Below are 12,274 nucleotides of genomic sequence, written 5' to 3' on the forward strand. Positions count from 1 at the left end.
TTGCTCATTCATTTATTCATTCATGAATAAGTATTTTTTGAGCACTGATTAAGTTCCGGGCCCTGTGCTAGGCCTTTGGAACACATGAGTAAACAAAAGAGGCAGAGACTTCTGACCTCCCAAGGAGTTTCTTGGAGGGGTGAGGGCAATTTTTAAAATGAAGCTTTATAGTAATTTTAGAAGTTGACAAATGCTTTTGAGGGAAGATACAGCAGAGAAGGAGGATAGAGAAGGATAGGGACTGGGGGTCAGGTTGCAATTAGATACTAGGCAGTCCTGGAATCATTCAGGCTGCTTTGTTACGAATGAACTGTTGGGGACGAGGGTGGCAGTCCAGAGACCGATATTGAGGCTACTGCAATAATCTAGACAAGAGGTAACTAACTGACTGCTTAGACGAAGGCAGCAACATTCTTCACCACATTAAACAACAGGAGAAAGATAACACAAAAAAAAAAAAAAAAAGAAGAAGGAAGCCAGAAATTTCTCTTCCCTGTGTGTGCATTCCTGTATTCCTTGCTGCTAATAAAGTGCAGAAGCCAGAAATTGAAAGAGCAGTGGGCTTTTTCATTCTCATTTTCTACCAGCCTTAATTACATCCTATTAAAGTCAGTTCTTAAGCGACAAAGCAACCATCTATGAACTTATGGATTTCCTTCCCCTCCGGTTTGCCGAGCTCCTTATCAATGAACACCTTTCACCCAAACAAGAAGACATGTGAGGAACTCAGTATGATACTTTGTTTCAGGATAAAGTTACTGAATTAAAAATAAATGGTGAATGATCATGTTTTCCTTTTTGGTTTTAATAACCGAGGCTAATCCAAGAGACCTGCTTGCTTAGATGTTTTTGTTCAGTGATCATTTGTTATTATCCCTATTGAAAGATGGAACTTTGGATGACTGGGTAGACTCTGGAGAGATGAAATAAAGGAGGGAGCAGATGGTGAATAGGAATGGTCGGTAGAAAAAGGAGAATGGGAAGTAAAAGATACGCAGATGGTAGTAGCATCAGTGACCCTGAAGCAGTGGACAAAAGAAAGAATGAGCTAATGCTTTCCCAGCTACACCTGCTGACCCCACCAGACTTACAGCTGTCCTTTCTTGTCCATTGGGTTTTTCAATGACCCAGGGTACAGATCACAACTCTGGATACCTCTGGAGAGGTATCTGGGGAGGACCATGGGCAGGTCAGAGCTTCCGCATTTAGAGGCCAGATGCTGATGTGAAAAGAAACCTCTCTGCAGGTATGCACAGTTTATTGAAATTCCATAAAGTATAGTGAAGTTGCTGATGCCACAGCATCAGTCATGTCTATCTGTACACTTGCTTTCGTCCTCTCCCCCCAGCTTCACTCTCTCTGACACCCCACACCCCACCCATTGCCTCATCATTCTATCCTGCATTTTCTTTTGTCACTCAGGCATAGACTCACCCTTCAATTGACTAGAGTGACCATCCTAACTTCACTAACCATCACAGTGATGTATTGTATGTAATTGTCATCAACCCAAATGTAAAAGGTGATACTGTCATTAGTATTGCAGATATTTTTACCTAGAACAAATCCGGGGCGGTATATGGTCCATTCTCATTTTTGCAGATGGGTACACAGAGGCCTGAGGCCATAAATGGCTCTACCAAGGCCACAAAGTGATTTGGGAACAAAGGCAGGATGACGCAGAGTGGATTCTTGAGTCTCACTCATTAGGAGGCTCTTAGCTTTTAAACTTTTCAGTGAGGCACATTTTCTGTTTAAATCTCAGATTTATCACTGTTTTCTCCAGAACAATGCTGCTGGTTCCTCTCCACACCTCCCCTTCCCACCATGCTGAGATACCCTCTTTCCTTTGAAGATTCTTCAGCTTTCACCCTTGATAGGAGTAGTGGTGGTGAAAAGAAACTACGACTGTTTCTTTTGCTGTGCAGAAGCTTTTTATCTTGATGAAGTCCCAATAATTCATTTTTGCTTTTGTTTCTCTTGCCTTCATGTTCAAAAGCTTCTGCACAGCAAAAGAAACAGTCAACAAAACTGAGAGACCACCTACAGAATGGGAGAAGATATTGGCAAATGACCTATCAGATAAAGGGCTAGTATCCACGGTCTCTAAAGAACGTATTAAACTCAACAGCAAAGACACAAACAATCCAATCATGAAATGGGCAGAAGACATGAACAGAAATCTCACAGAGGAAGACATAGACATGGCCAAGATGCATATGAGAAAATGCTCCGCATCACTTGCCATCAGGGAAATACAAATCAAAACCACAATGAGGTACCACCTCACACCAGTGAGAATGGGGAACATTAACAAGGCAGGAAACAACAAATGTTGGAGAGGATGCGGAGAAAAGGGAAACCTCTTACACTGTTGGTGGGAATGTGAACTGGCGCAGCCACTCTGGAAAACTGTGTGGAGGTTCCTCAAAGAGTTAAAAATAGACCTGCCCTACGACCCAGCAATTGCACTGCTGGGGATTTACCCCAAAGATACAGATGCAGTGAAACGCCGGGACACCTGCACCCCGATGTTTATAGCAGCAATGGCCACGATAGCCAAACTGTGGAAGGAGCCTCGGTGTCCATCGAAAGATGAATGGGTAAAGAAGATGTGGTTTATGTATACAATGGAATATTCCTCAGCCATGAGAAACGACAAATACCCACCATTTGCTTCAACGTGGATGGAACTGGAGGGTATTATGCTGAGTGAAGTAAGTCAGTCGGAGAAGGACAAACATTATATGGTCTCATTCATTTGGGGAATATAAAAAGTAGTGAAAGGGAATAAAGGGAAAAGAGAGAAAATGAGTGAAAATATCAGTGAGGGTGACACAACATTAGAGACTCCTAACTCTGGGAAACAAACAAGGGGTGGTAGAAAGGGAGGTGGGTGGGGGGTTGGGGTGACTGGGTGACGGGCACTGAGGAGGGCACTTAGGATGAGCACTGGGTGCTATGCTATATGTTGGCAAATTAAACTCCAATAAAAAAATTAAAAGAAAATAAGACACCACGAAAATTTGTGTCCAATCGTCCAAACCAGAAACAACCCCTCTACTAGAAAAGAATTATGCTTGGTGTGGCAGGCCTTAGTTTTTCTTTTGTCCTTTAATAACTCATCCTTAGTTGAAGTCATAATGAGTCGGCTTTTTTTTTTATAGCCAGACAATCTCACCTGCCAGTCAATCCTAGGCCTTTGTCTCTTCTGGGTGGGTCATCATCGTCTCAAGCATTTGCTTCTGATTAATGCGTGTGGGTTGTGGCACACACCTGGAAACTCCTGGAAACTGCAGAAAAGAGCATCTATCAGCTAGAAGCCGGCTCCCCTCGTTGTGACCGATGCGTCTTCCCAGTCTTCACACGTAGGCTTTGCAAGAGTCGGAGTTAGGCTGGGAAAGGAACTAGGGGTGGGGGAAGGGGAGGAGGGCGGGGGGTGGGGGTGACTGGGGGACGGGCACTGGGGGGATGGGATGAGCACTGGGTGTTACTCTGTATGTTGGGAAATTGAACACCAATAGAAAATAAATTTATAAATAAAAGAGAGTCGGAGTTAGGGCTGCATGAGCAGGGTTCTCTTTGCTCCCCGCCCCCCGTCGTTAAGGGCGAGGTGGAAACGAGGACGCCGCGGAGCGGTCCTGCAGGGCGGGAACCAGGCGCGGGCTCTGCAGGAGGCCCCGAGGGGCGGGGACGGTGAGCGCGGGAGCCGCCAGGGGGCGCTGTGGCCCCGGTGCGCGGGGCGGCGGCGAGGGGTGGACTCTCCCCGAGCTGCCCGGGCGCCGCCCTGTCCCAGCCTGCTCTGCGGGTAAACAGACATGGACGGCGAGAGAGACCCGCAGGACGCTGCGCACAACATGGGCAACCACCTGCCGCTCCTCCCTGGTAACCTCCCGGGGCCGGTCCCCGGCGGCGGCGGGACGGGGCGAGGCTCGAGCGCCGAGCGGCGCGGCAGGGCTGGGGAGCGGGGCGGGGGGCGCCGAGGCCCGCTGGGGCGCCCCGGGAGGCGGCCGCATCGCAGGCCTCCGGCCACGACCGGGTCCCGGCTCACCCGTCGCCGGCCGGGCCGCCCCAGGCTAGGAGCGAGGGTTTGGGGGTCGCGGAGGGGTCTGCTCCCAAGGCCAGGGACCTTCCCTCTCCGTCCGCCGTGTGTCCAGAACTTGGCTCCAGGGAAACGGCCTAGAACTGAGGGGGAAGGAAGGAGGGCAGATGGAGGATGCGGCGAGGTTAGCAGCCGTTACTTTTCCGGGACGTCTTCCGCCCGGGTAAGGGGGACCGCGGGCAGGGACCAAGCGCGCCCCACGTCAGGGGCCCGGCAGTGAGCGCCTGGCACGCGTCTCTCCGTTCCATCCTCCCCACATAACTTTTCGGATCCCGATTTGGTAGGAGAGACCTAAGTTAGCAGATGAGTGCAGTGACTTGCCCAAGGTGACACAGTCGCAGAGCCGGGACTGCAGGTCTGCCCGCAGGACCCTTCTGTCCGTATCGCCAGGGCCGCCTCACCGCTTCACTGCCAGACAGTGTTGGTGTAGGTTGTTCCCGAGCACGTAGCTCAAGCAAGTAGTAGGATATGCGTGATGAGAGAGACCTGGGAGTGTGATGTTAAATCCAGTGGTTTGGTGGTGGTGGTGGTGGTTGTTGTTGTTGTTTTTTACCTTTGTTCCTCAAAAATTTAGAGCATGGTTTTATATTAGAATCCGGGGCAGAAAGAAAAAAAAAAAAAACTAAATGCATGAAATAATCCGTATGGATTTGTCACGGGAGGCTGTAGAAGTGAAGCTTTTCAAGGTTATCGGACAGACTGGGGCCTTTAGCTGGGTTCCTTCACTGCGTGCCGTTTAGGTGTTAACGGGCATGAAAAGAGGTATGATGACACCGCCTGGTACTTGAGGAAGTGTATAATCCATATGAAGGCCAAAGATAGTTGATTTAGGACCGGATAAGTTAATGCTATTGTCCTGAAGAGGGATTGAGGTAAAGCATTGTGAAATGGTTCTGGAGACATCCAAAAGCATATACTTAGGGCGGGGCTGTGGAAGAGGAGGCCTAGGAGGTGGGCCAAGTCTGTTGTTGGGGAGCTTGCATCTCTTGCCAGTGGGTTGGGGCTCTTTCCCATGGGTTGCCCAGAAACAGCTGTGGGTTACAGGGAGTTGCCCAAGGGAAGCTTTTCTTGGAGGATGAGTTTGTCCCCTGGGAGTTGTGGGGCACCAAAGAGGAGAAGACTGAATGCATGCCCACCATACAGAAGGGAACTTTTATGTAGAAATAAACCCAGAGTCAGAGTCGGTGGTTGTTCCTGAGGCCAACCTAGCTGAACTGACATAAAGGTAAGTGTGTCAGCCTTTGACTGAAGAGCTGAGCTGTTTATTTCAGAGACATCAGCTCCACTCTGAACGTGCCAAATCCAGTGTTTCGGGGAGGTTACTGATGTTCTGTTGGCATTCATGTGGTGCTCCTGCATGAGATGAGTCATCAGACTTCACCCTGGTAGTTCTGAACAGTGTGTGTTTTGTTGAAAAGAATCAGGAGTGAGGGAGTGCCTGGGTGGCTCAGTTGGTTAAGCAGCTGACTCTTGATTTCAGCTCGGGTGATGATATCAGGGTCCTGGGATCAAGCCCCACATCAGCTGCCCACTCAGCGAGAAGGCAGCTTGAAAATTCTCTCCCTCTTCCCCTGCCATGCTTGCATGCTCGCTCGCACGCGCGCGCTTTCTCTCCCCTAAATAAATAAATAAATAAATAAACAAACAAACAAACAAATAAATGAGAATCAGGAGTGAGAAGGCCCAGAGAGGTGTGGATATAATAATAAAGCTTTTCTTTTCTTATTTATTTATTTTTTTTGGTGTTCAATTTGCCAACACATAGAATAACACCCAGTGCTCATCCCATCAAGTGCCCCCCCTCAGTGCCCGTCCCACAGTTACCCCCACCCCCCGCCCACCTCCCCTTCCACCACACCTAGTTCGTTTCCCAGAGTTAGGAGTCTCTCCTGTTCTGTCTCCCTTTCTGGTATTTCCCACTCATTTTTTTTCCTTTTCCCTTTATTCCCTTTCACTATTTTTTATATTCCCCAAATGAATGAGACCATATAATGTTTGTTCTCCAATTGACTTGCTTCACTCAGCATAATACCCTCCAGTTCCAACCACGTCGAAGCAAATGGTGGGTATTTGTCGTTTCTAATGGCTGAGTAATATTCCATTGTATACATATACCGCATCTTCTTTTCTAAATCATATGAGTTTTATTTGTAAAGAAACATAGGATCATCCATAAAGCCATGTGGTATGAATTGTTTTAAAGAGCAGTACTCTTTAAGTGCTGAGGAAGTAGTTTAATATTTAAGATGCCCAGAATCTGTCTTGGCCAAAAGGAAACATTAATAAATAAACAACTGAGTAGGGGGAAGTCGGTTTTGGCCATATTTATGAGAAGGACTACTGTATATAAGGAAATTGAGATTTTTGTTGTTGTTATCTTTTGGTTAAGCACCTGTGTTCTTAGCAAAAATATTTATGAAGCGGTAGACCACTGACCATTTAAATGTAACTTGAAATAATTATGTTACTCTCCTTGACCTATCCTTATATCCAGGAATTCCAGAGAATTAAAAGAAAGTCCTAGGCAGTTACTGTATTGAAAAACATTTGTTGGGATGCCTGGGTGGCTCAGATGGTTAATGTCTGCCTTCAGCTTGGGTCATGATCCCACGGTCCTGGGATGGGTCCCAAGTTGGGCTCCCTGCCACTGTTCCCCCTGCTTGTGGGCTCTCTCACTCTCTCTTTGCTTTCTCTCTCTCTCTCTCTCTCTCTCTCTCTCTCTCTGATAAATAAGTAAAATCTTTAAAGAAAGAAAAAAGCATTTGTTTTTTCTAGTCAGGAACCAAGTTGGAGGTAATTGGACTTAGATAATGATATACACAAAAGAAAATGACAATTTTGTAATGACGTTTTATCTGTTTAGAAGTGTATTTGGGGCATTTAAAAATACATGAAATATGAGGTCAGAAATGAGATTCAGTTTGTCTAGGCCAGGATTTCTTAACCTCAGCACTTTTGATTTTGGGGACTGGAAAATTCTTTGTTGTGGAGAACTGTCCTGCAGGATGCATCCTTGTAGGATGTTTAGCAGCATCTCTGGCCTCTGCCCACTAGATGCCAGTAGGGCTCTCCTGGTTGTGACAACCAAATATATTTCCAGACATTTCCAAATATCCCTTTAGGGGCAAGATCATCCCTAGGTGAGAACTGCTGATCCAGAGTAGGAATTTTACCCACTGCTGTCGTTAACAGGACAAACTCCCATTTAGTAGAATAGCACCTATTTGGTGCTATTTCTAACTTTCTATTATTAGTGACATCAACTTTTTAAAGTAGATCAGCTTAGTTTTCATAATCTAAAAATTTTGTTTGGGGAAAGTTTTCTAAGACATTTCCTTTAAAATCTATTTTATGTTTCATGTGAACTTTATTTTTACATTTAAAATTCCAAAGCAAAATTGGAATGAAAATGATTACAAACATTTCACTTTTTAATAGTATAGTGACAGCCAAGGATGTGCTGTCCCTGCTATGAAAATGTTTTTGCTGGGTAATAATGTTATCTTTTTCTATTTTAATTAAAGGGTCTTCCTTCCTTCTTTCCCGTCTTTTATAAAAACTTTAAAGAGTTTTAAAGAAACTTAGTGATTGTCTTGTTCCTGCCTGTCATTTTTCAGATACGGAAACTAAGGCATAATCAGGTGAAATGAGCTGTGGAAGGTCTCTAAATTAGTTACTGGCAAGGGAGAAGAAACAAGTTTCTCACACTAAAGAATTTAAATAATTTATGTAGATACTTCCTCTTCAAGTAGAAGGGAGCATAATCCCCAACTTCTTAAGTATCAGTTGTGCTGCATAATTGGCTTCCAGAGAGTACAATGTAGAAAGGAGGAAAGAGTAACTTTACAGTAGAGAAACCTGACAAAGAAATCTCAGGTGGGTGATTATGATCAACATCAGTAATCAGTCATATTTGATAGTATGCACCCTAGATAGGATGTGATGAACACAGCCCTTAGTCTCTTGTGGTGTTATCCCCAAAGTACATAACCTCAATGTAGGCATGAGAAATACATCAAACAAATTCTAATTAAGGGACATTCTATAAAATGCCTGCCTTTCTCCTCACAACTGTCAAGGCCATCAAAAACAAGGAAAGTTTGAGATACCAGCCCTGAGGAGACTAAGGAGACATGATGACTAAATGTCATGTGCTAGTTTGTATGGGATCTTGAAACAGAAAATGGATGGTAGGTAAAAATAAGGAAATCCAAATAAAATGTGGAGTTTAGCTAATAGTAATGTGCTACCACGGATTGCTTAGACAGATGTACCATACTGGTAGAAATGTTAGCTATGGGGGCAAATGGAGAGAAGATCTCTAAAAAAAGGAGATTTCAGTATATCTTTGCATTCTTTATGTAAATCTTAAACTAATCTGCAAAAAAAAAAAAAAAAATAGTAGTTAGTGGCAGACCCCTGCATAGGCCCCAGCCCTCTGGCTACCTCTTCACAGGATATAGAGATTACCACATGTGAGTGGTGTTAGAAGAAACCCTCTTCTCACGGGCTCAGAATCCTCATGAAAGAATTACGTATTTGAAGGGGAACAGCGCTTTGACATTTTCTTGCATCCATTTTGTTTTCTCATAATCTTCTACTTTTATAGCAGAGAGTGAGGAAGAAGATGAAATTGAAATGGAAGTTGAAGACCAGGATAGCAAAGAAGCCAAAAAACCAAATGTCATAAATTTTGACACCAGTCTGCCAACATCACATACAGTACGTAATGTAGTTACAGATCTTATACCGTAGGTACATCCCTGTAACGGTAGATGGAGGTTCCTACCAAGTGAATGAGGGTAGCCTTATTGGATATTACCTCACAGTAGAAAATTGTGGATGAGGATGTGGGCTCTTTGCCAGTAGATACACATACTTGACTCTACTTTTCAAGCATTTTGATACTATTTCCTGGAATAATTTTTTGAAGAATTGTCACCCTCCATATGTTTCCACTAGTAATGGAGCTACTAAAGTACTTCTTACTCTCTGTACTACTTGCTACCAGGGTGTTGGTTAACATGCTAACGTTTTATAGTTGTCATTTGAGATATTTAGACCTAGAAATGTTTCTTAGAGGAAAGATTTTGAACTAAAAAGTGCTCCTGAATTTATTTGTGAGGCATTTTTCACGAGATAATAGAACTTCTACTATAAGAATCAGAATTAGAGGGACGCCTGGGTGGCTCAGCAGTTTGAGCATCTGCCTTTGGCTCAGGGCGTGATCCCAGATCTGGGGATCAAGTTCTGTATTGGGCTCCCTCTTGGGAACCTGCTTCTCCCTCTGTGTCTCTGTGTCTCTCATTGAATAAATAAATAAAATCTTAAAGAAAAATAAAAGAATCAATTAGATTTTCATGTGGGAGACTGAGACACCAACTTATTAGATAAATATTTGTACGATCTTCATATTTCTTTTATACTCTGATTTGCTCTTATGTCTTTTGAGCTTGTATTTCTATTACATATCTAAAATGACAGTGTATCTATGTGTTCTTGTATAGTATCTGGGCGCTGATATGGAAGAATTTCATGGCAGGACTTTGCATGACGATGACAGCTGTCAGGTTATTCCAGTCCTGCCACAGGTGATGATGATCCTGATTCCTGGGCAGACCTTACCTCTTCAGCTCTTTCGTCCTCAAGAAGTCAGTATGGTGCGGAATTTAATTCAGAAAGACAGAACCTTTGCAGTTCTTGCATACAGGTAAATTATTAGAGTGAATTTGCTTAACATATTCTCTCTCACGTAGAGTCACAGCAGAGGTCAGTGTTAAAGCCAAACCCGACTATTACTTTGCATGCACAGGAGACTGGATAAAGATGTAAGGTAAGAAATGTTGATGAAGAGATTGAAAGTGCAAGTTGGAGTATTTATATTGTTCTCATTACCATCCAGATCAGACACTTACTGTCACACACAATTAAACTTTCTGGTTTTTGAAATTTTTAAACCATTAATGTCTAATAAAAATTTCTGGAACCTTCTTTTCAAACACTGTCATTATTTGAAGAGAAAGAGGGCTTCTACATTTTAACGTAAAGGATTACTTTTACAAAGAAGTAGTTTGTTCTTTTCTCTCTCTCAAAATTCATAAGTTGTCCCCCTATAGCCCAGTGTCAAACTGGTATTTCAGATATCCTGTGGCAGCTGGAGGAAATCATTGGTAGAGGCCGGAAATGTACATGGGGATTTCCCACCCCAGTATAATGCTGCTAATATTAAGCAGTAGATATGATGGTCTATTGAAGTAAAAGAATGTCTGGTTTGGGAAACGAGGGTTTAAAATCCCTATCAGTTGTAGATCATTTTCAGTGACTAGGGATCTATTATTTTGCTGAAGTGCTCTAGTTGTAATTCTTTTTTTGTTTCTTTTTTTGTTCTAATTGTAATTCTGAAGCCTTCTATATCTGCATTTCCCTGTGCAATCTCAAAATAAAATAATAGCTTTGCAATAAGGGCTAACTGCTGTATTTTTTTTTTATCATGTGTTGCTTTTGCCACTTTGCATATTTAAAAATTAAATGTTCAAAATTATTTCCTTTTAAAATTTATCTTGGAAGTAATCTACAGGAGAGGGAAGCACAGTTTGGAACAACTGCAGAGATATATGCCTATCGAGAAGAACAAGATTTCGGAATTGAAATAGTGAAAGTGAAAGCAATTGGAAGACAAAGGTTCAAAGTCCTTGAACTAAGAACACAGTCAGATGGGTAAGAAATACCATAGATCTTAAAGCTGTGTGTACATCATTAAATGAGGTGGTTTTCTTACATTTTGTAACTTTTAATTAGTTGTTCTCTTTCCCCTGGAAGATATAACCTAGTGGTTTCCAACTTAGCTATGCATCAGAACCATGTCGATGGTTTTTAAAACTATAGAAGCTTAAGGTTCATCCTCATCTCCCATTCCTAGAGAGTGCTTTAATCTTGGATGAGGCTGCAGCATCTTTTTCCATGAATTCTGGATGATTCTCATGTCCCTCTAGTTTTGAGAATAGTAATATAAACCCAAAGTGCAGTGTCTTTGGGGACAGGCTTCTTTGGGATTGAAAGCCTCTCTTCAAAGTGAAAAAGGGTGGAGAGGCCACAAGCTCCTGAGCTCTCTGAGCTCTCTGTCTGTGCACCGGGACAGCTGTCATGTTTGCAGCATTCCTGTGATACTTGAAAACCACACTGCTTACACCTGCCAGCTGTTCCACCTAAGCTGTAGAAACCATTTGCAGTTAGGACCCATCTCTGGTGTGAATTTTACATCACCCACAAATGTATAAACTCTATAATAAGTGATCACTGAATGCTTGTTGTCTCTATACCTTCTAAAGTTTGGAAGTTCTCTGAGTATATTGTTTTAACAGTTATTTTGACATGGCTTTCTTGGCTCAAGCTTTTTAGGTACTACTAACCTCATCCCAAAAAAAAAAAAAGAAAGAAAATTCAGTTTACCTTACTTTACCCTTTTAAAAACAAAGCTAAACAAAATAAACATTTGTCTTGATGATTGCATGCTACGTCTTAAGGGAATGGTTCTCAACTCTGGCACATAAGACTCAAAGTCTTTCTTATGTTACAAAGGTACAGATTCCTGGATTCACCTAGTCTTAGTGAATTTGTCTTTTATAGCCAGAGCTGAAAATTTTATCTGACCTCTGTGTTGAAAAGATAATATCTGCTGAACACTTGGAACTTCAGAGGTTTTGTCTTGTTTTATTCACATGGTGGACATTCACAAATATGACTGAATTATGGAAGTCTAATGGATGAGTGAGGCAACCCTTTGGCGCTAGAGAAAGCATAGAAAAATGAGGGATGATGTCCCAGAGCCCTCAATGGCACCCCCTCCCCCCAGAACATTCATGGTGCAGACTCCTGTGGTATTAGCACACTGTACTGTCATTACAGGATTGTATATCTGTCTCCCTCAATAGATGAGCTGCCTGAGGACAATGACTAACATTTCTATATATTCTGTACTTAGGATCATAAATGCTACATGAATGAATGAAACAGTGTCCTGAGGGCTCTGTACTGTGATAATTAGCAAGCTGTTTAGTTACTGCAGATTTTACTAACAGTTCCATACTTAAAGTACTTCCTATCCCCCTGCTAATAACATTTTGATTATTTGTGAGTACTATATTATGGGAACCATAAAAGAAAATTGACTTG

At 42.9% G+C, this 12,274-nt stretch overlaps 1 protein-coding gene across 5 annotated transcripts in view; it reads left to right on the top strand.

Moving 5' to 3' along the window:
• Positions 1 to 3,728: 3,728 nt before the first annotated feature.
• The window catches only part of CRBN (cereblon), a 33,021-nt gene continuing 24,475 nt past the window's right edge, over positions 3,729 to 12,274 (top strand). The window contains exons 1-5 of one of the 5 annotated variants that reach the window (XM_025451336.3): positions 3,751 to 3,885; positions 7,720 to 7,978; positions 8,712 to 8,824; positions 9,610 to 9,812; positions 10,670 to 10,819. In XM_025451336.3, coding sequence (XP_025307121.1) covers positions 8,741 to 8,824; positions 9,610 to 9,812; positions 10,670 to 10,819 — 437 coding nt within the window. In that variant the 5' untranslated portion in view covers positions 3,751 to 3,885; positions 7,720 to 7,978; positions 8,712 to 8,740. Of the gene's footprint in view, positions 3,886 to 5,308; positions 5,328 to 7,719; positions 7,979 to 8,711; positions 8,825 to 9,609; positions 9,813 to 10,669; positions 10,820 to 12,274 lie in introns of those variants that run through there. The other 4 variants (XM_025451340.3, XM_025451325.3, XM_025451333.3 and 1 more) reach the window with 4 other exon arrangements.

Source organism: Canis lupus, chromosome 20, assembly GCF_003254725.2.
Source record: "Canis lupus dingo isolate Sandy chromosome 20, ASM325472v2, whole genome shotgun sequence".
NCBI lineage: Eukaryota > Metazoa > Chordata > Mammalia > Carnivora > Canidae > Canis > Canis lupus.